Source organism: Schistocerca cancellata, chromosome 1 (genome assembly GCF_023864275.1).
Source record: "Schistocerca cancellata isolate TAMUIC-IGC-003103 chromosome 1, iqSchCanc2.1, whole genome shotgun sequence".
Classification (NCBI taxonomy): Eukaryota; Metazoa; Arthropoda; class Insecta; order Orthoptera; family Acrididae; genus Schistocerca; species Schistocerca cancellata.
In genome coordinates, this window is record NC_064626.1 from 257,764,447 (window position 1) to 257,789,024 (window position 24,578).

The 24,578-nt window shown below is 42.3% G+C and overlaps 1 protein-coding gene and 1 pseudogene across 1 annotated transcript in view; both read left to right on the top strand.

Annotated features, from left to right (window-relative positions):
* LOC126168440 (uncharacterized) overlaps window positions 1-24,578 on the top strand; it is a 116,903-nt gene that overhangs the window by 37,861 nt on the left and 54,464 nt on the right. Inside the window, exons 3-4 of the mRNA XM_049920560.1 lie at window positions 11,540-11,825; window positions 21,242-21,410. Of these exons, the coding sequence (XP_049776517.1) occupies window positions 11,540-11,825; window positions 21,242-21,410 (455 nt within the window). The remainder of the gene's footprint in view (window positions 1-11,539; window positions 11,826-21,241; window positions 21,411-24,578) is intronic.
* LOC126099748 (5S ribosomal RNA) lies at window positions 12,122-12,239 on the top strand (annotated as a pseudogene).

A 24,578-nucleotide genomic window follows, 5' to 3' on the forward strand; every position in this document is an offset into this window, starting at 1 on the left:
TGATGTTCGAAAGAGACCCAAACCATTCTGTTAAGCCTAGTTTGCACGACGACACTGGGTTGCGCCACTATTTTCTTATTTGACTGTAGACACGGCGAAACCAGTATACACTTCAGTTTCGTCGATTTGTGGGTTCGTGAGTTGTGTCTGAAATGTAAGTTTTGGCAGCTGCAAAATGGCTCTGAGCACTATGGGACTCAACTGCTGAGGTCATTAGTCCCCTAGAACTTAGAACTAGTTAAACCTAACTAACCTAAGGACATCACAAACATCCATGCCCGAGGCAGGATTCGAACCTGCGACCGTAGCGGTCTTGCGGTTCCAGACTGAAGCGCCTTTAACCGCACGGCCACTTTGGCCGGCTGGCAGCTGCACGTCGCATGAGTTATGATAGACTTAAATCTTGTTGCGTGGAATCGCTGCATAAGAAAAAAATAAGAATCGTCTTTCGATTCGTGACTGTATGAAGAGAAGACGTCATCTCGGTTGCTCAGCAATCTTGCTGAAATAATTTACAATGGAAGACCCAAGAAGTTCTTTTAATTATCTTAGGATGTCACCAGAACTGTTCACGTTTCTTCTAAGTACAGTTAATTATGCGATAAGGAATAGTGACACTGTAATGCATGAACCACTGCCGCCAGAACTGAAATGACATATCACATTGCGTGCATTACAATCGAGTACACTCGACATGCTGTAAGATGCGGTTTTAGTTGATGATGATGGTTTTTCATTAACACCAATAAGTATTAACACTAACAGTAATAGTTATTAACATTGACAGCAGTAATTATTCGAAGGAGGCCGCATTAACAAGAGAATGGTTTGCAAACTACTCTCTCTCGAAGATAGATCTGTTCAGTGGCAATATTTCAAAATTCAAGCATATATCAATGGGGAGCACTGCTGCGACATTTTAAATAGATAAATATTGAATAAAGAAGGCAGCTTCTTGATTTCTGTAGCCTTCCCTCCTGTCAACAATATCGGCCAACTCGAACGATGGGATTTTAGTCTTATAGACGAGCGCATTTCCACATCTAGAATTACATTTGCTTGTATTTTTCTTAATTCAGTTGTATATGTGCTCCTAATTCAATAAATCAATTTGTTACTTATTTTTGTAATGAGCATCACTGAAATCCCAAGAAACGCCTATGCAAAGCATAGACCTCCAAAATGTGAACATTATTCTCCGTTCCCCACATCATATTTCAGTTTGACTACACCCAGCGAACGAACATAACCTCAAAACTCATGCAACTAGTGTCGCCAAAGTTGGAAGACGCCGAAAGTGTTTAGTTTCACCGATGAGTTACGCAAACACGCGGCATGCGTGTGCAGTGGCCGGTAGTTCAGTTGCCTGCAACCTAGAGTAGTGGTGTAAACTAGGCCTTAGAATAGGATCGAGTGGTGTTACGGGCCTGTCGAAAACGATAAGGTGCTCGTCAAACAGAATCTAATTTGTGAAGAAGGATGTTTTCATCTGGTGGACGGGACCATCCACCACATACTCATAACGAATATATAGTAGAAAAAGCAGTACTTTATCAACTTGAATAAAAAAAATCCGGATTTATGTCAATAGTAATGTGAATGAATTATGGTACGAACACCCCTGATACACCACCCAACCACTAGGGGGCAATGCCTCACTGAGTCGGCGGTGTACTCGAAGCTTTTCATAATTTGAAAAAGAGGCAAAATTGCGACGTGTGAGTCAAAAATACGCGCCTCCAGTCCTCGACCGTCCAGTTTTTGTGTTGTTTCGCACAGTGAAGTTGCGCTTTTTTATATGATGCCGTGGTTTGTGAGATATCCCACTCCAAATGTCCATTTCACACAGTTCTCTTCGCAATATTCGCTCAGAAACTGGTTACATCGAACTACATTCACTAACCTTATCAAATCCTCTAGGGGTTGGAATCGATTATCAACGAAAGACGTGCACTCGTCCAGTCGCTGTCGAATAGGATCATTTTACGTCCACAATGTCACGTGATAGCGTATGATACACCATTCATATTTGACGTGCTGGACAGTCAGCGGTGATAAACCAACAAATCAGGCAACCTGATTCACGATTTGTTCATGGGCACTTCCAAACAAGGTAGTTCCATTCTGTCATATCATAATATCCGCACATCGACCTGACTTCTTGCGCTGATACCATGAAATGGACTGAGACTTGCACACCCCTTCCGTTGCCATGACTTTATGGCGTAAGTGTGGATGAGTAATATTTTTTCGGTGAATTTACTGTTTTGCTTAATTTTTACGTCCTTCTTTTCATGTGATTCCTTAGAATACGCTATAAGAATTTTAACGGAATGTTAAAGACATTAAGACAAGTTAGAAACTTCTCGGGATAATATCAGATAGATCTACAGGTTTGCAGGTGTACTACGTACAGCAAGAGATCGAACAACGACTGATTATATGGGTTTCCACTGTGACTCTACATTCTTTCCGCCAATTTCAATTCAAAAGGCCTTATCACAACATTTTCAGCTTGAATTATTCAATAACAGACAATAGATCGAATTATACCCAGTGAGCATCCATTAAACACGGTCATATCGTTGTGTATTCGACAATTTGAGTCTTGCAGTTGGATAAAACTCTACACTTTACTGAGTTCTGATCTGCCATTACGTTATGATGTTCGAGGCAACAGAACGAATCTCGGTCTGGCAGTTACGGTGTATTACACATTGTCGTGACCCGAAGTTAATGTAAGCATGTACGCTAACGTTTACTTGTAAAGCTATTCATGAACTGGTAATTAAAGTGTAATTATATTTTAACTATAATCCTACAGCGAATATATGTTTACAGACAAATCCATCATGAGTTCTGACGGGTATGGTACTTACATCTACATATCCATTATACTCCGCAAGCCACCTAATGGTGTGCGGCGGAGGGTACCTTTGGTACCACTATCTGATCGCTACAACCCTATTCCACTCGCGACTACTGCGTGGAAAGAATGATTGTCGGTAAGCCTCTGTATTGGCTCTAATTTCTCGAATTTCCTCCTCGTGGCCAATACGCGAGATGTATGTGGAGGGAAGTAATATGTAGTCTGACTCCTCCTGAAAAGTGCTGTCCCGAAATTTCAATAGTAAATCTCTCCGTGATGTATAATGTCTCTCTTGTAACGTCTGCCAGTGGAGTTTGTTTAGCATCTTCGTAACGCTCTCCCGCCAGCTAAGCGATCCCGTAACGAAACGTGCCGCTCTTCGTTGGATCTTCTCTATCTCCTCTATCAGTCCTACTTGATAGGGATCCCAGATAGATGAACAATACTCAAGAATCGGGCGAACAAGAGCCTTATGAGCCACTTCTTTCTATGGTGAGTTATATTTCCTTAAGATTCTTCCGATGAATTTAAGTCGTGAGTCTGCTTTTCCCAATATCTGTTTTGTATGGTCATTCCACTTGAGGTCGCTCTGGATAGTTCCGCCCAGATACTTTACGGCAGACGACGTCTCCAGCTATTTGTCATCAATAGTGTAGCTGTACAGTAGTGGATTTCTTTTCCTACGTATACACAATATGTTACATTTATTTGCGTTCAGGGTGAACTGCCAGATTATGCACCATTCATCAATTCTCTGAAGGTCGTTCTGTAAATTCTTACTATCTTCTGGCGTTGCTACTTTGGTATAAACAATTGCATCATCTGCGAATAGCCTGAAAGCTCATCCGCCTATTTCTACTCGGTCATTTATATATAGTATATTGTGAACAGCAACGGTCCTATCACATTTACCTGTGGTACTCCGGATATTATCTTTACATCTGTCGATTTAATTCCGTTAATAGCGACGTGTTGAGATATATCTGCAAGAAAGTCTTGAATCCAATCGCGGGTCTGCTCCCAAACTCCGTAAGCCCGTATGTGTTTCATCTAACGGCAGTGCGGGACGGTGTCAAATGTCTTCCTGAAATCAAGAAAGACTGCAGCAGCCTTAGCGCCGTTGTCCACTGCGCTGTGGATCTCGTGGAGGAACAGAGCGAGCTGAGTTTCGCAGGATCTCTATTTGCGGAATGCTTGTTGATTTTTACAGAGAAGCTGTTCGTTTTCCAAGAACACCGCAATTCTTGAGCATAAAACATGTTCCATAGTTCTAAAATAGATTGACGTCAATGATATAGGTATATAACTGTGTGGATCTGTCTTTCGGCCATTCTTATAAACGGGAATGACCTGAACTTTTTTCCAGTCGTTAGGTACATTTCGTTTCTCAAGCGATCTACGATAAATTGCTGCTAGAAGGGAAGCAAGTTTTTTCGCATATCTTTATAGAATCTTATATGTATCTCATTTGGTCCTGAAGTCTTTCCACTATTAATAAATTGTAGCTGCTTTTCGATTCCACTATCGGCCATCTCAATATCTGCCATTTCGAAGTTCGCGCGACAATTGAAAGGAGTGCGAGGGGGCGGGGTTGGTGCTCTGCGTTGCGATTTAATTATTGATGTTCACCTACCTCACTATAGCGTCAAGTCACCACCCGATGCTCTGCATTCGTAGGTACTATGTAGACGATGAGAAAAGCAGCGTTGAAGAAAACCACCTTCCATACTTATGATTACAAAGTCCACATAACTCATGTAACAAGATAAACCATTAAATCTCTATTAATAACGGGCAAAGTGGGTGCTTCCTCCCTTCATTGAAAATGTTTGTTTGTAGATACTGATGTTTTATTACGGTCCTTTTCATTTATGGTGTCACGAAGACCATATTTACGTTGGTAGTACATCTACTACTAGTTCGTGCAGCTTATATCACATGTAAGACAGCCAGAAATGTGCTAAGTCCAACCCGAAATATTACGAGATTCACACAGGCAATACACTGTTACAAAACGACTTCACATTCGGTCCTTTTCAGTGGATTCTTCGAAAGAAGATGCTCGCCAAAATGTTCTGTACATGATTACGGAGCACGCCACGCAGAATATACACAAAAGCCGATAGTTTTACATGCGGTTTATTCTGCAACCAACATTCTAAAATCTCTCAAAGCTTCACCGTAATGCCCGTTTCGCATCTGCTAACACGGTGATTTAAACCGAGCGCGATTTAACCGTCATTTCTTCATCTTACAGATAATTTTGTCGGACACATTTAACATGACCTTCACGTCCGACAGTGAGTCTAAATTCCGTCGCTCACAGTGCATATAACTCATTCAATTACGTGGGGAAGACTCTTCCTCTCATTAGTTGATCAAAACGATCATCCAATGAGATTAACCTTTCATGATCAATTTCGCTCGTAAACAGCTTTACTCCTATCAGCATTCGTAGATGCATCTAGGTCATTTCATATTGCAAAAATTCACAAAATGTTCCACAAAACCAAACGAGAGGAAAATTAAAATAAAAGTATGCTTGAAATATACCTTAGAACAAAATATCCTCTTACTATCTTTCTGGCTGCCTTATTACGAAAGCAAACGCACCAGTTGGGGGGATTCACCGTTTTCAGGACATTATGTAATACTTGCTAGTTACGGATGGTGTAATACAATATAAAATGGAAATTGGACGTATGTCCCCACATACACACTCACATTCACTCTCATCTGCTCCTACCCTAACACAAAATATAAATATCAACTTTTAAACTATTATTTTTCTTACGAGAGCAAAATTATTAAAAGTTTAGAATTAAAATTCTTTAAAAATAACTTGTGTGTACTGAGAGTGCTGTGAGTATTTTCAAATGACAAAGAAACTTTAAACTGTCATGATTCCTATCTGAATTTACTTTACTAAGTGTCGGTTAAGTACCTTTTTGATAGGGTTTTTATATTTCCAAAACTATTAAAGTTATCCACTTGAAAATTTGACACACTATTCTTATAAATTATAAAATTGCCTATACCAAATTTGAAAACCAACAGATCACATTTATCACAGTTATTTAGTTTCTTTGGTGAGATGAATAAGTGATGTTAGAACGCTCCACACAAGCAGTTCTCAGGGGCCGCACACCGCGACCGATGGCATTATGACGCCAGCAGCCGACTACACAACGGCGGGGGCTGAACGCTTCATTGCCAGTCTCCAATACAGCTTGACCTAACGGAATAAAACTTACTACAAAACTGTTCAGCCGCGCAAATAGCTGCGACTTTGCAGGAGGGACAGTGTTATCATCTTCCGCTGTGAAACAACTTCGGAAGACCGAATCCAGCATTTCGGCCTTCTCTCTGTTATCTTCCGTTTCGGTGCCGGTGTGGTCACTGAGAGAATGAATAGAAGATTTTGACCCACTTACTGATTTTACAAACGAGCAAAATATCTCAGGGTTTTTACTCAGGTCGTTTGACAACGTCTTACTTTCGAGATCATTGAACGCTTCTCTCATTGCTGTCCTTACGCTCATTTTCGCTTCGTTCAGCTTTTGTTTGTCAGCTAGGTTTCTACTTCTCTTGAATCTGAGACGGCATGCTCTTTGTTTAGGTAACGCTATTCTAACGCGGCTATTAAACCATGGTGGATCTGTCCCATTCCTTAAAACCTGACTCGAAACATACCTGTCTAGGTCATATTGAACGATGCTTTTAAATTTTTTCTATTTGTTCTCCACATCTTGGTCCTCATCACCGAATATTTGTTGCTGACTGCTGATATATTCTGAAATTTGTATCCTGTCACCCTTGCTGAGAAAATATATTTTCCTTCTTTTCTTGACATTTCTTGTAGGACCCATTGTCATAGATGCTGTCACACCCTTACGATCACTGATACCTTCCTCTACGTTAAGTGATTCGATAAGTTCAGGTCTGTTTGTTGCCAGGAGATCTAAGACATTACCCTCATGAGTTTGTTCTCTAACTATCTGCTCAAGGTAATTTTCGGACAAGACATCCAGAACAATGCCACACGATTTCCTGTCTCTGGCACCAGTTTTGATGGCATAACACTCCCAATCTATACCTGGCAAGTTGAAGTCACCCCCTATTACAACGGCATTATCAGGAAAATTACTAATGATATTCTGCAAGCTCTGAAATGGTCTACAACTACAGATCCTGACCCAAGTGGTCTATAAACGCATCTGATCACCATTTCTGACCGTTCTTTGATACTCAGTTTCAAACATATTAATTCACATTCGGAATCCGTGATAATCCCGCTAGATTTACCGAACTTTTTACTACAATAAACACGCCGCCACCCTTGGCAACTGACCTATCCTTACGATAAACATTCCAGTCTGAGCTTAGGATTTCGTTGTCATTGACTTCTGGCTTCAACCAACTTTCTGTTCCGAATACTATCCGTGCATTATAGCCTTCGATAAGCGATACTAATTTTGGGACCTTTCTTGGATGCTGCTGCAGTTTACTAAAATCGCCGGCCGAAGTGGCCGAGCGGTTGTAGGCGCTACAGTCGGGAACCGCGCGACCGATATGGTCGCAGGTTCGAATCCTGCCTCGGGCATGGATGTGTGTGATGTCCTTAGGTTAGTTAGGTTTAAGTAGTTCTAAGTTCTAGGGGACTGATGACCACAGCAGTTAAGTCCCATAGTGCTCAGAGCCATTTGAACCATTTTACTAAAATCATATTAATCTTTTCTATCTCTGATCTGCGAGGAGCAAAAATTCTGTGGGGTCGCTGTGGCTGATTTAACAGGTAAATCGTCTTTGCTGCTAAGGGAGGGGCCCTGTGACCTAAAAAAGCCCCATGAGCATACCACACTGCTTCCTACGTCTAGTGCACGCTTGACCTATTAAGGGGAACCCTGAAACTCTGCAGCTGATAGCGGAGGTCGAGAAATTCGCATCCGATACCGTCGCAGAGCCGTCTGAGCCTCTGGTTTAGACCTTCCATTCTGCTCCAAACCAGATTACTGCGAACAACCTTGGGTACGATGCTACAAATAGACAGCTTAGCCTGCATCCCGCGTGCATTGCTGGTTGCCTTCACCGAATCAGCTAGCCGCCGAAAGGAGCCGAGGACGGCCTCAGAGCCCCAGTGGCAGGCGTTATTCGTGGCGACATGTGCCACTACATGCAGCCGGTTGCACCCAGTGCGCTCGATAGCCACCGGCAGGGGCTCCTCCACATCACAGATGAGAGGTACGGGGAAACTGGAATGCACACTCGTCTTACCTGCTATCTCCCTTAGGGGCTCCATCACCTGCCTAACATTAGAGCTCCCAATGACTAGGATACCAACCATCTGTGCTTGTCAGGACTGGGCAGGAAAATCGACCGCTGGCCCAACAGGAGAGGGGTCCCTTGAGGGCTCAGAGTTATCATCAGCACTGGGGAGCACCTAGTTGCTAAGACGCAGGAAACAGCCGCACGGCGTGCTCCCTCTTTCGCCTTCTGACCAGTGACACGCGAACCCACCACTGTCTGCCACCCACTCTGGAGTGAGGACGGACCGGCCAGATGTTCGGAAGTCGCAGTGATATCCGGGCCACCAGGGGATTCCAGTGACACCAAAGGTGTCTTCAGGTCTCTTCACTGGCGCCCCGACGTCACCGCAACTTCGAGCATTAGCTAGAAGCTTGTGTCCGCAGCTCGTGGTCGTGCGGTAGCGTTCTCGCTTCCCGCGACCGGGTTCCCGGGTTCGATTTCCGGCGGGGTCAAGGATTTTGTCTTTGCTCGTGATGACTGGGTGTTGTGTGCTGTCCTTAGGTTAGTTAGGTTTAAGTAGTTCTAAGTTCTAGGGGACTGATGACCATAGCTGTTAAGTCCCATAGTGCTCAGAGCCATTTAGAAGCTTGTCGACGGTAGCCAACGCATCTTCCAGCTGTTTACGAACAGGATCCCCCTTTCCTTGTGTCCACTCACAACAAGCACAGTCCCTAGCCATATCGTACTGTGTGTAAAACAGATATAAGGTCTCAAATGGTGCTACTGAGTTTGAAAATATACAAAGGAAAATAAATAAACTCTAAAAGTTGTTGTGCAGATTTCTCACTGAACTGTGAGACCGCAAGCTATTAAAAAGAAATAAATTTCTGTACACGGAAAATTTACATTAGGAAGCCGCCCTACACAAGGATATTCACAAGACTTACGCAAAAACAAAAACTACGATTAATTTTTTAACCACTAGTCTACACAGTAAAATAGACACGGACAGTTCACTACTTTGCAGAAGCTCGTGAACAAAACACAAAGACTAAATTAATTTACAGTTTATCACACAAGTGCTGCTGCTTCTGCTCTGCTGCGCGTCCTCCCGCCTCTGCGGGTGCCGCTATCAAGCTACCAAGCTACTTAAGTCGCTATGACATGACACCACTTGTTAGTTTCGTCACAGCCTCGACCTGTCTAAGGTGTCATTCCATTAGGATGAAGAAGGTACGCTTAGGTACATTCATTCTCATCACTTGCCGCAAGACAGACAGTTTTGCACCGTTATAGGTTTTGCAACATTGACAGAGGTAACCTGGATCGATAATACGCCTCTGAGGAGACTGTTCAGGTTCACTGAAACCAATTTCTTTAGACTAGTGGCTTACAAGAACTGTAGGAAGACTCTTTGTAAATACCCAGGGAAGTAGGAATTATAACTGCCATCTTCCTGACAAGGAGTTTATTTGACTCTCCTACTAAGGAGACTGCCTACACTACGCTTGTCCGTCCTCTTTTAGAATACTACTGCGCGGTGTGGGATCCTTACCAGATAGGACTGACAGAGTACATCGAAAAAGTTCAAAGATAGGCAGCACGTTTTGTATTATCGCGAAATATGGGAGAGAGTGTCACAGAAATGATACGGGATTTGGGCTGGAAATCATTAAAAGAAAGGAGTTTTTCGTTACGACTGAATCTTCTCACGAAATTCCATCACCAACTTTCTCCTCCAAATGCGAAAATAGTTTGTTGACACCGAACTACATAGGACGGAACGATCACCACGATAAAATAAGGGAAGTCAGAGCTCGTACGGAAAGATATTTGTGTTCATTCTTTCCGCGCGCTACACAAGATTGGAATAACAGAGAATTGTGAAGGTGGTTCGATGAACCCACTGCCATGCACTTAAATGTGATTTGCAGAGTATCCATGTAGATGTAGATGTAGATGAATGCTTATCGACATGTCAAAAGGTGCTACTAGCCTTCATTATCACAAATTTCTTTGAATGTTTTATTGTCAAACAAAGAGTAATATTTCAACGTTTTCTCTGGCTTTTGAGGTAAGCTGCTCAGACTATTATCCACTTCTGTGATACACTGCGTCCATTTAGCTTTCTTAAAGTTCCATTCTTTGGGAGATTTTATCAATACGACTCTCTGTGCGTTGGACTGGCTGCAGTCCTTGGATGTGGAACTGTGATGGCGGCTCAGACGTGCTGTAGGAACTACTGTTGTTTTTTATATAGTGCTGTAGTCTATTTTATTTTGTGTCATGCTAATTACGCATTTACGTTTACATATAAGACTGCTGTAGTTTAAAATTATCATATTGTAAATAAAAAAATAAATAAATGTTTTACTTAGGGGATAAGATGTTTTAGTGCTTCACTATCAGTTCTTGTTTTTTTTCACCATATCGTGAATTTTGTAGGTGAGAAGTAGTAAAGGAGTTTTGCTATTTGGAGAGCAAAATAACTGATAATAGTTGAAGTAGAGAGGATATAAAATGTAGATGGGCAATGACAAGGAAAGTGTTTCTGAAGAAGAGAAATTTGTTAACATCGAGTATAGATTTAAGTGCCAGGAAGTCGTTTCTGAAAGTGTTTGTATGGAGTGTAGCCATGTATGGAAGTGAAACATGGACGATAACTAGTTAGGACAAGAAGAGAATAGAAGCTTTCGAAATGTGGTGCTACAGAACAAAGCTGAAGATTATATAGGTAGATCATATAACAAATGAGGAGGTACTGAATAGGATTGGGGAGAAGAGAAGTTTGTGGCACAACTTGACTAGAAGAAGGGATCAGTTGGTAGGACATGTTCTGAGGCATCAAGGGATCACCAATTTAGTATTGGAGGGCAGCGTGGAGGGTAAAAATCGTAGAGGGAGACCAAGAGATGAATACATTAAGCAGATTCAGAAGGATGTAGGTTGCAGTAGGTACTGGGAGATGAAGAAGCTTGCACAGGATAGCTAGGAGAGCTGCATCAAACCAGTCTCAGGACTTAAGACCACGAGAACAACAACAAGAAGTAATAATTGGTACATGAACTGGCAACAGTTTCAAGTATTAACAATTTCCACTTATTTTGTATTGCTCGATTATTGTCGATTTATTGAAATGGCATTAAGTGATACTGTCACAGAGAAAAGGGGCAAGACTCAATGCTTCAGTCTCTTTTAATGCGCCAAATTTCAACTATGTTTAGCTCATACAACTTTGTTTCTATCCCGGAGTGAATATCTGTAACTCTCTCGTAAGCACCTATTCCTTATTGGAATACCTCAATTTTGTTCTCTAAGATGCTCATTATTGTTAGTAATGGCGCTTTTGGCCTTTATCTGGTAGATCCTTAAATGAGTATGGAGCGTTTTGAAATAAAATTGTGGCGATTGTTTCCACTGCAGAGAGCCTGCACCGAGTTCTACACGAGCTGAAGCCCGTAGCGGTGCTGTGCCAGCCACAGTTCGAGAAGTCCGCATCAGATGCCAAACCGACCGACTGCCCGCTGCAGGTGCTGGGGTCTGCTGAGTCGGTAGCTGACGCTCAGCAGCTGCTGATGGGGAGCGCCCAGGGGCTGAAGGCGGACAATACGGCCCCCGCCGTCGCTCTTCTCAGCTCTGGTACCACGGGGCACCCCAAGACCATCCGGATATCTCGCCGCACCTTGGCCGTAACGATGTGCTTACTCGCGTAAGGCGAATGAATTTAGCGTTTTAATAGTTGTCAACAATTTTAACAAGCTTATCAAACAGTACTCTGAATAAGCTAGGTGAATTAATCGAGGTATCAAACATTATTTAAAGATAAATTTTTAACTTACTCTACTGTCCTAATTATAAGATCGTAATTGTGAATTGGAAGACTTTGCCACTTTGGATCATAAACCAAAGAAAACAGAATACACAAGCAAAATACCCTAATTTAACTGTGCCGCAACACATACTTTACAACGTCAATAAAATTGCAATATGTTAGTGAATATTTTGGGCAACGGCCTTGCCGCAGTGGCTACACCGGTTCCCGTGAGATCACCGAAGTTAAGCGCTGTCGGGCGTGGCCGGCACTTGGATGGGTGACCATCCAGGCCGCCATGCACTGTTGTCACTTTTCGGGGTGCACTCAGCCTCGTGATGCCAATTGAGAAGCTACTCGACCGAATAGTAGCGGCTTCGGTCAAGAATACCATCATAACCACCGGGAGAGCGGTGTGCTGACCCCACGCCCCTCCTATCAGCATCCTCAACTGAGGATGACACGGCGGTCGGATGGTCCCGGTAGACCACTCGTGGTCTGACGACGGAGTGCTAGTGAATATTTGTCCCCAGACTGGTCAAATGGTTGTGTGGCGAATATATTTGGATATCCACTGAAATTTGAGACAACAGCTATGTAAAGAGTCTCTGATGCAGTGATGGCTGCCTGCGTTACTCTTAAATAGTAAAGGAAATTAAAGTGAAACGACCCATCGCCGGCGAAAGCCTAGATATGCGACATAAGCGCGTTATAAGGAGAGATGAGGAAAATGATGAGAGGTGGGCTCTCTAAAGAACCCTTCCTGGCATTGGCCTCGCCTGATTTAGGGAGACAAAAGAAAACCTAAACCTGTCTTAGGCAGAAATTTAGAACCAGGTTCTCCTGAATGACTTTACTGATCAACAGGCAGCATCACGTCTCGTTCCTGCGTCTGTGATTTGCGCTAAAGATGAATCTCATATTACGTGTTATTAAAATATGAAATACTATCGAATTTATTTTATCCTCATCAGTCAGTTTATGTAGCACAAATATTTTTTTTGACAAAATTGCGTCTGGCGAATGCAGTTACTTTTATTTTAATTTCATAAAATGTCGCTAATTTTAAACCGTTATCTATCGCTAATACTTTATATCATTTTTCATAATATCTGTTGATCGTTGAACTGAACATAATAAATCGACATCACATTGCTTTCTGACCAGAACTATTTTAAAGAAGTTTTAAAATTATTCTTAGCTTCTGTCCCATACATACCAATATTGTTTGCCCCTGTGACGCAATTTTTCGCAATTTATGTAAACTATTTCCGAAATTTTATGAAAGAGTGAAAGTCTTTAAGTTGGATTTTTGTTTATCTTGATGCATACACCAATAAATAACCGCATGTCGTGTCCTAATTCACAGTAATTCACTGAGCTGTTCAACAAAACAGATGCTGATGTAGAATAGTACAACTTCAAGATGGAATTTCAAATGTTGAAATGTCTGCTATCATACAATGTCCTTTACACGTGCATGCATATCTGTAGGATCAGACACAACTGATTATCCAAAGTTGTATTAAATATTAAGATACTGATTCGGAAATCTCGGATCCATTTGTGACGCTAGCTTTACTATTTATTTGCGACACATCAGAATTTGGGTTGGACCACAACTCGAGCCTAGATTTCTTGCTTACAGAGAGGGGTTCCCTTAACCTCGTTTTATATCTGTTATTTTGTTTTATTTTTTGTGGAACAGGAAGACAGATTAAACAAAGAATCCTTATTCGTAGAACTGTGCAATTATAGTGTCAAAGAAAGTATCTAAACAACGAAAACAAAATGAAGGCACAAGTACGACGTAAAGACCGACCTAAGAGCGAAACCAACTTTAGTCACGGCTACTAGCGACAAGACGCCAACTGATCCTTCTGACCCGCCATTTTCGCAGTGGTGTCTTCACAAAGACAGTGTCAGTATGGTTATGTCACTTGTTCCTGTAAGTAAAACTGACACATATCGTGCACAAACCAACTGTGTCAGAGGGTCCAAGAGGACACAGCAAAGTACTGGCGGTAAAGCAGGTGACGTCGAGCACCATTGAACCGTTCCAATAGTAAGGTCTAAAACTTGGGAAAGTACTTGTCATATTCCCAGCAAAGATACGGTATTCTCAAAGACTTGATCCAGGTGACTCCGTTCATCTTATTATGTGGATAAACGTTATATCAGGGAAGAGAAGGGAATTGGAGTCACTGAAGTTGGGGTCCTTCGCCGAATGACGGCCAACATCAATGTCATGATCATCCCCACCACCATGGTAGACCCACACTGCACATGATGTTCAGTTGTATAACGTACATTGCACTGGAGACGTTTTGGAGTGCCTGCCTTAAATATGGAACAGAGTATTAGATTCCGTCCTCGTCCCATAAACCCAAAAATGAGATGATTCTCGTGAGTGTGGAACAAGTCGCAAATTGTAATACAAAAACCATGAAACATTTGTATATTATTATTACTGCACTGATCATTTGTAATGAGATTGTCAAAATAGGTGAATACATTACAGTAAACTGGAACTGTTAACACTTACAGATTTAATATACGTAGTTATCCACTTTAAATAAATTTATCATAGACAAAATACCTAATCTTGACTGATGTGACCAAGTGCTGTCAAAACTGAAATCTAACAGTTCCTGTTAAGATATTCGTCTATAGAGTAGAAGGAGTTGCCCATTAAAAACGTCTTTAAAACTCTGTTTAAACTGTGATTTGCCTGAAACAAAGTTTTTAATGGCTGCTGGCGAATTACTGAAAACGTGTGTTCCTAAATATTGGAACCTTTTTGCACCAAGGTCCTTATGTAGATTGTTCTTATTCCTAGTACTGATACTATGTATTGACCTATAGGTTTGGAAACTGAGATATGCTAATAGCCTCCAATTTTTTATCTGGTGAATTAAGCACGTTCTCATTGTATATGTAGCTTTCTCTATATCAGACCCCTTAAGAAACCCGAACTGTGATTTGGACAATATATTGTCTACAGTCAGATGTTTAAGGAGACACATGAACACAACCTTTTCAGATATCTTTGAAAAAGCCGGCGGAAGTGAAACTGGTCGGTAGTCTGATGGTAACTCTTTATTCCATTTCTTGTAAAGAGGATTAACTCCAGCATATTTTAGCCATTCTCTAAATGTTCCATTGATAAGAGATTGATTACACGAGTAACTTAAGATAGAACTCTACTCACATAAGCACTCTTTGGTCATATCCACTGGAATACTTAGATTTTAAAGATTTCATGATGGATTCTACTTCTCTGGTAGACAAGATGTCATTTCCATTTTACTGAAGTTATTTGTAAGGATTGGTCAGTGATACTCCATTGCACTGTTTACTCATAGAAAAGTACTGACAGGGAGAAATCTTGCTTCACAGAGAGAGTAACGATGATTGTGTCTGCTGGAAGTCCATTGATCGTAATCTGTGAAGTTACATCATTCAGAAGACGTATCACAGTGTCACTGAAAGACTGAGAAAAGGCCAACCACCACATCAGATTCTCAAGATATTAGTGACATACGCCATCAAAAGCTTGATGAAGTCCACCAACAGCAAGCAGCTGTGCACGGGATAAGCCTCTGCCAGTGCGATGACTTTGTGGTAAACAATGAGTGCCATCTGTATGTTGGTGTTATAACCAAGACACGTGTGGTCCATGTATTGGGGTGGGGTACTCAAAATCCAGGCAGCCAAAATCCTCGTAAAAATCTTGAATTTGCTGTTGAGCAGCGTAGGAGGCAAGTAGTCAGCAATTTCCTTTCTGGAAGAGGAACTGATATAAGGATAGTGTCTACAGAGGCAGGTGGCATCTGCACTGTAGGGATCTTGCTATATTGTAACCCACTGGGCCATCATAACATGGTGCATCTGTGGTTGGCAATTTGTTTGTCGCCTCTTTTCGGAGGGAATCAGAGACATCCTCCTCTGATATGAGGTCCGTGATGATCGCCTCCACATGTTCATTGAGGGGCTGAGGCAGCGAGCGGAGGACTTCATCAGTGTCCAGTATCGTGGTCTTCTGTGGTGTAGAACTGCTGGTAATGATCCAAGCAGGCGTTGGCGATATCCTTTTGGGCTGTCAACATTCTGTGAGATCTGCAGTGTTCATGAATCGTGATGGATGGCCAGCGGTTCACTCCCAATTCCGTCCTAGCTATGCACTTGCACAAATGTGCCCTCAATACGGCGTCGTGTAAGTGTAGTGATCTTCCCTTGCAATAGCCGAACCTGAAAATGACGTCCTGGTGACAGTGGTTGGGGGGATATCGCCCAGTGTGACATAAACTGACGCTGCATAATGTGCCGTTACCAGTACTGTGTCGATCATAGAGATTCATCGCGAACTACAAAGTGGGTTTTTAGAAATCAGGACACCGCCAGGTCGTGGAAGGAAAACTCCTATGCCACCTCTCACATTTATCAATTTCTCTACTATCTTCTACCAACACTCCAGATCTTCAAGGAGCGTGACATTCATGTTTCACAGTCTCCTGCTCTGCCACATCCTGTGACTTATGGGAAGACAGCGAACAGGTAGGCATCATTATCTGTAAAGACTATCGGCCATACCTCAGAATTTCTGCCATAGCTACCTGGGAGACCTAGATCCGGTTAAGGTGACTTGTTGAATGTTTGGTAATGCAGGAATTCCCTGTCTGATACTGTGAATATTTCGCCAGGTATCGATGAGGTGTAGGTTCTGCACTAGCCTTTGTTTTCCCAGCACTTGCTAGAATGCGGAATTTGACCCTGCACTTAAAGAACACGATTGATTCGCCTCCTGGTATGATATGATCGTAGTTCCCCTCTAATACGGGCGCGGCCTCCTCTGCATAAAACCTTGAATGGCCTCTCCTTTTGTCCGTAACAGTGAGGGTGTATATATTCAGATCCTGACGCTTAAGTCCTCCTGCTTATGGGAGGTAGATCACACCATTGATCATAATGTGTTTCTTCATGAGAATGGCCTTACCTCTGCCTTTTTCCATGCATGGATCCTGGTAAACCTCGTATCGATAACAAGCTGGGAATTGGTCGATGCATGTCATGTCAAGATTCGCCACTGAAACGGGCCACGAAACATCTGCGGCTTGCTTCGTGAGCAGGTGTATAGGGAATCCAGTACCGTGGCGTGGGGAGGCAATATCATTGGCACCATTGGGAGGGGTGAACGTTGTAGGGGACCTGAAGAAGATCGCATCATCGTCAATGAGTTCTCTCCAATACCATTTGACTATAATGAAGTGATGCAGCTGCAACTATTTTAGCTAGAGCAAGAAACCTAATGTGCTCGAAATCATAAGGCCACACAATCAGGCATCTATCAGGATTAACAGGGTGGATGAAGGTTTCAGCACATCTGTGATGGGCGCAAGGACTAAATCCGTCAGTGGTCCATTGTCTAGAAGCATGGTGCTGTGAGAGATCTCCTGTGAGTCCACTGCCGATAAAAACCCAACTGAGGAACCAATAACCTTATCTTCATGCTGTGGGTGGTCACCATAATCAGGGTAGACATCCTCTGCAAACATTGTCCAGCAAGTATCACACGGAGCCATTTGATCTCTCTTCCACCACTATGGTGTCCATCGCTTTAGGACATGAGCATGAATGGCAAACAGTGACTAGGGGTAGAGATTGGGGACAACAGCTTCAGTACTTATCACCAAGTCTGTGGTGACCAACCTCTCTTTTGGAGCTGTTTCCCATTTGTATTGCAAGACTAGTGCTGGGTGTATTCGGATAGTGCTTACTGTCCATCTGCAGTGCCCTGCCATTGTGTCACAGGCCGCCAAGGTTAGACTGAAGACGTCACTTCTGTCAACAGTCAGTGATCACACGCTACAGATTGAGGAATCCCCCCCCCCCCCCCCCGCAATTGTATGTTAATGGAAACACCATTGGAGTGAGCGACATCTTCTCCTCTCCTCAGCATCAACTGCGTGATGTACGTTGAGTACAAGTTGATCTGAAATGTCCCTTTTGCTCACAACCCGAACACATCTTCAACTTACTGTCATAAATTGTGATGGCATGGAATTTGCCTATATGCGAATAGTATAGGACATGTTCAGTAAGGCTTCTAAGGTCTATGCACACCTGGCGCCGCCCATTCATTTTTACGGTGTACCAGTTATCAGAGTGTCGTAGGGTCTCAGATCTGTGCTCACCATCTGTTCTAGCGCCTCAACAGCAGTTCTACATCTAAATCTAAATCCATACTCCGCAAACCACCTGACGGTGTGTGGCGGAGGGTACCCTGAGTACCTCTATCGGTTCTCCCTTCTATTCCAGTCTCGTATTGTTCGTGGAAAGAAGGATTGTCGGTATGCTTCTGTGTGGGCTCTAATCTCTCTGATTTTATTCTCATGGTCTCTTCGCGAGATATACGTAGGAGGGAGCAATATACTGCTTGACTCCTCGGTGAATGTATGTTCTCGAAACTTTAACAAAAGCCCGTACGGAGCTATTGAGCGTCTCTCCTGCAAAGTCTTCCACTGGAGTTTATCTATCATCTCCGTAACGCTTTCGCGATTACTAAATGATCCTGTAACGAAGCGCGCTGCTCTCCGTTGGACCTTCTCTATCTCTTCTATCAACCCTATCTGGTACGGATCCCACACTGCTGACCAGTTTTCAAGCAGTGGGCGAACAAGCGGACTGTAACCTACTTCCTTTGTTTTCGGATTGCATTTCCTTAAGATTCTTCCAATGAATCTCAGTCTGGCATCTGCTTTACCAACGATCAACTTTATATGATCATTCCATTTTAAATCACTCCTAGTGCGTACACCCAGATAATTTATGGAATTAATTGCTTCCAGTTGTTGACCTGCTATTTCGTAGCTAAATGATAAGGGATCTATCTTTCTATGTGAGAGGCAGCACATTACACATTGTCTACATTGAGATTCAATTGCCATTCCCTGCACCATGCGTCAATTCGCTGCAGATCCTCCTGCATTTCAGTACAATTTTCCATTGTTACAACCTCTCGATATACCACAGCATCATCCGCAAAAAGCCTCAGTGAACTTCCGATGTCATCCACAAGCTCATTTATGTATATTGTGAATAGCAACGGTCCTGCGACACTCCCCTGCAGCACACCTGAAATCACTCTTATTTCGGAAGATTTCTCTCCATTGAGAATGACATGCTGCGTTCAGTTATCTAGGAACTCTTCAATCCAATCACACAATTGGTCTGATAGTCCATATGCTCTTACTTTGTTCATTAAACGACTGTGGGGTACTGTATCGAACGCCTTGCGGAAGTCAAGAAACACGGCATCTACCTGTGAACCCGTGTCTATGGCCCTCTGAGTCTCGTGGACGAATAGTGCGATGTGGGTTTCACACGTCCGTCTTTTTCGAAACCCATGCTGATTCCTACAGAGTAGACTTCTAGTCTCCAGAAAAGTCATTATACTCGAACGTAATACGTGTTCCAAAATTCTACAACTGATCGACGTTAGAGATATGGGTCTATAGTTCTGCACATCTGTTCGACGTCCCTTCTTGAAAACGGGGATGACCTGTGCCCTTTTCCAATCCTTTGGGACGCTACGCTCTTCTAGAGACCTACGGTACACCGCTGCAAGAAGGGGGGCAAGTTCCTTCGCGTACTCTGTGTAAAATCGAACTGGTATCCCATCAGGTCCAGCGGCCTTTCCTCTTTTGAGCGATTTTAATTGTTTCTCTGTCCCTCTGTCGTCTATTTCGATATCTCGAACAGATGTATCATCCTCTGGCCAACACCTGCATGTCCCAGTTTCGTGGGGCCAACTGGTCCGTTCGAATGTCTGAACTGAACGTCGTTCATCTTACTGAGGATCTTTTCACAAGCTGCTTCATCCACCAGCTTAGCGTAGACCTTATTGCTCATGACAAGGAGGTGAATACCTACTAGCTAATGATGACTGATGCGAGCATCATCACATAAAAATCCTTCACCTTTCGGTTGCTACTACTTGGACGTAAAACAGAATCTTAGTGTCGGTTGTCGTTGTGAAAATGTCAGGGTTTGTCGAAGGAAGTAAGTTGCATGGAGACGGAGGTGAGTGTTATCCACAAAATACCATCTTAGCACTATCATGGCAGGAACATAAACAGGATGTCCATACGCCACACTACTGAAGCAGACTGCGTCACTTGGCTAGCCACGCACGTTTCCGGAACAGTGTGGCATATGGACGTTTGGATTGGTGCAGGGAGTATGCACAGATAGCCGAAACTGTAAAGGTGACTGCTTGCGATAATTTGGAAATGCGACTTCTAGTCCCAGTCCAGCACAAGTTTTCCTGTTTAATTTACAAGTAGTACAGTGCCGTCAAAACTGAATACATAATTTGCGAATCAGTTTCGTACTATGTTGAAATGTGTCGTGCAGAGTTAATGAAAATCATTTGTAACCAGTTAAAGCTATCAGTTTACTTTTTATACTCTTATTTGTAACAAAATTGATCTCTGGAATACCTGATTTCAAGCAATATGTTTTGCATGGTACCATAACACTACTATAAAGCAGACTGCATGCAGCAAAAAATTCTGCTTCATTTGTTTGTGGTTTGTGGAGCCTCGTAACATGTCTCTCCACCCGCTTGTGTACTCAAATATTTAAACTTTTGGTCCAATTCAAGATTTAGACCATTTACATAATTACAGACTTCTTCCGACGCACATTGTATTTCACAAAACAGGATAATGTAACAGAATGTAATGATGTATCCTATATTAAGTGTCTGTAGGGCGCAAGGGATGAGGCTAGTTTAGGTGAAAGGGAAGTGGTTCAAGACCAGACAAAACGGATATAATCATTGACCTCTAACGCAATGACATAGGGCATGTTGAGCTGGGCATAATGATCTTGCTGTTGCAATGGCCCACATAATCGGAGGTTGGCGACCCATCCCGTGTCGTTATCATTACTCACTGTCGAGATATAATTTGATGAAAAATGTATTACAGATATAGTATTACCTTTAATCTTAATTATTATATTGTACTTTATTGTTAGACTTATATGTATTACGATATGCCTTTAACAGATGTTTGAATATTGTGGACTGATCTTTCGAAACCGATAGTGTTTCAGGTGAATTTTATTTAGTACTATTTTTGGCATTGAGACTGTAGATAAAAGGTAGTTGTCAGTATAACGTATTAACTTTTTTATTATATTTCTGATAAGTGCTAGTTTTTACAAATAGAATAAATGAAATTTTTACACTTCAGCGTTTCGAAGAACTTGGAGTAGTTCAGCTGAGCAGTCGTCATTTGTGATTTCAGGCGAAGCGATGCTATTTTTGGAGGAGACGACATCGTTTTGTTCACAACGGGGTTCTTCTGGATCAGTGGAACGCTGTTCACTCTTTGGAGTATCGACACCGGCATGAAGTTCGTCGTGACGCCTGAGTTCAGTCCTCAAACTCTGCTGGAACACATCGAGATGTCTAAGGTTAGACACCAAAACAGTCCAAGAATTAAGTACGGCTATTAGCACGTAGTATGTAATGCAACCATACTCACCAGTTCAGTCTCATACGTAATCTAAACGAAATATTAGTAAACGCCTTTTTCCCGCTTTTTTAAAGCTCCTTAATAGTAAATTTCACACTGGTCTGGCTCATCGTCAGATAGGGATCGTTTGTAAAATAAATACATTCCATTCACTTACGCATTTCGAAGCAGACCGACTAATATATAACTGCATGCGGTGTAACACGCATGGATTGTAGATAAGTAACAAAAAAAAAATCATTCGGAAATACGTTATTGAGGATTGAATAAAATGCAAGCAAAAAGTGTCCGTCTCCTATTTTAGATTAACAGTTATGGAGTTGGGGCCGATCACAATCATACGGTGACTTGTTAAGAACAATGCTTCCTGTTGCACCGAGCAACGCCATTCTCGGCACAAGTGCAACGGACGCTATCCTAAGATACGTAACACACACTATCAGCTCGTAGCGTAGTCCTTACACCGCTCATGTTGTGAGGTTCTGCTGAAGTGCTCGTTGCGTCCAGTGCTTCTGTTAATTGGTCTGTTGCGGATGAATCACGTATGAAAAAATATTTACGTTTGAATTTCAAACTATTCAATACCTCTCGTTAACGATAAACGTGAATCAAAACATTTATTAGATTCGTAATTTGACACAAATATTCGTGTAACAAGTGACGTAGTCCAGAGGTATAGAGGGCTCGAAAGGTTTCAGCGGTCATCTCTTGTCACGCAGAATATAAATCTGACCCTCTTATAGACATGTTTGTTTTAAACTGAATTATCTCGAATTTCTAATAATTCGTAGCCTTTCCATTTATCTCTCGTCACGACAAGACAGAGAGGAAGTTGAAAATTGGATAACATTTAGCACAATAATGACAGAAATTATAATTAATATCAATAGCACTCTTTATTTAATCTAGTGAGACATAGTTTACAGATTCTGTGCTTTTCATACTTCTGTCCCACGTGGAGCTTGTAATGTAGAAATATATGGTGGAACTCTATAGATTGAAATTAGCGTTAGAATTTGTTCGATGGTCGTCTTAAGGCCGCTGCAAACCTTGAAAAAGTCTGAGTCCCGAAAGAAGTGATTTCTAAGATTATCATGCGTAAAGAATGACAAGAAGTGAAAAACGAATCTTTCTAAAAGGGGAGCGTTATTCATTCACCAATAGGAGGACGTAAGGGTAATGTTTAAAAGCGCTGTGCTGTGGACTGAACAAAAAACCACGTATTGAACACGAAAGTGCAGAGTTTGTAACAGATATCTTTGATTTTAAAATTTCAGGGGACGAATGCACAAGTACAGAATGGTTAGAATTAAATTTAGATACATGGGCTAGTGTAAGTGGAAAACTAATCACCTTAAGGTACCCATCTTTATGGAGTGATGTCCACACCGTACGCTGCAATATTAGCGTCGTTAAGAGTATCAGTGTCACGACTTGCCCCTAGGCATCGGTGCTGGTAGGGCGACATAGTGTTGAAACAGAAGCATCAGTGTGCATTACAGTTGCTGATACTCAACATGGGTTTGGAAAAGGTGAGCAAAGCTGTACTCGTAAATTTGTTGTACCAAAACAACAGCAATAGTCTGCTGCTCTTCGCGATGTCGACGCATTAAAAGAACACAGAGAGATCTTCTTTCTTCATCAGGATTGAAGACGTGAATTGGGAAGTTCGAATTAACTGGCCATTTGGGAATTACTCCTGGAAATTCCCAACGGCCAATTGCGCTACAAATTGTTGAAGGAATTACCGTTACCTTGGTTTGGAATGCTGGACACAGTGTGCTATTTCCAAGCAGTGCATGATCTGTGTCATAGCAGGTACCGTTTCAAAAGTGCCTCGATCAATTGTCCGGTAATCTCTAATGCGGTTCCAGGCTGTCGTGGATGCTAATGGTCGTCATACTGAGCAACGTTTGTAACCCGGAATACAAACACGGTATGTAATTAACACATGTTACTCTCTCATGTGGAAATTAAAACGTGTTTCTTTCAGTGGTTTATTGCCAATTTCTCTTCCGCATGTTCTTGCAAATTTCCACAAAACTTCGTGGTCGTACGAGCGCTTGTTTTACACGTGGGGCCTCTCAGGTAGAGAAAGATTAATCGTAAGCACCCTGTAATAGCAGGTTGTTACGACGAAGAATGGACTTATACCAGAGTGACTGGCATTTTCCTGTTTTCTGTATCATGAGTCAGTCAGTTGGGTGTACAGGAAAATCTTTTTAAATACTTTTATTTTACTGTTTTCTTCAAAAATGAGTAGTATTTTATCTCGTGACTGTTAACTTTAATTGAAAAGGGATGAATACGGTTTAACATACAGTTGAAGTCAGAGAACGGAATCTGATAGTACAAGGATGAGAAAGGACCTTTTGTCTCTCTCATAGGAACGACCACGGAATTCATCGTGATAGATTTAGCCAAACTACCAAAAAACGCATATCAGGATGGCATGACCGAAAGAACAGTCACCACATATTCACATAATTAATTCGTCTCAACGAGCAATAAATCCACAATCTTCGGTGCCAATGCACATTTGCGTTCCACCTCCTGCGGGAATCTACAATTAGCGAGTAAGGAGGACATGGTCGGGAGCTGCAGGTAGGTGGTGCTTGGTCGAAGTGTGGATCGACTGGGAAGAGAGTCGAGATAGACCGCACACCGGTGATAAACACGGTCTCCAGGTGGCGCAGTGGTTAACGCAGCTGATAAGTAAATAAGAAATTCCGGGTTCGGCTCCCAAGCTGGCATTCACTTTCACTCGTCGCTGTCGACTATTCATGAAGTTCCGATTCTGCTGGTATCATTACCTCCTCGTCTTTCCTTTCCTTTCTCCCAGTTCCACTTTCCATTTGCGTGATTTGTATCACAACTGCGGATTCCGCGTGGTGTCTGTTCTTTCGGTCATACACTCATATGGTTCAAATGGCTCTGAGCACTATGCGACTTAACTGCTGAGGTCATCAGTCGCCTAGAACTTAGAACTAATTAAACCTAACATCCATGCCCGAGGCAGGATTCGAACCTGCGACCGTAGCGGTCGCTCGGCTCCAGACTGTAGCGCCCAGAACCTAAGAAAAGCATTTGATAATGTTAAACAAAA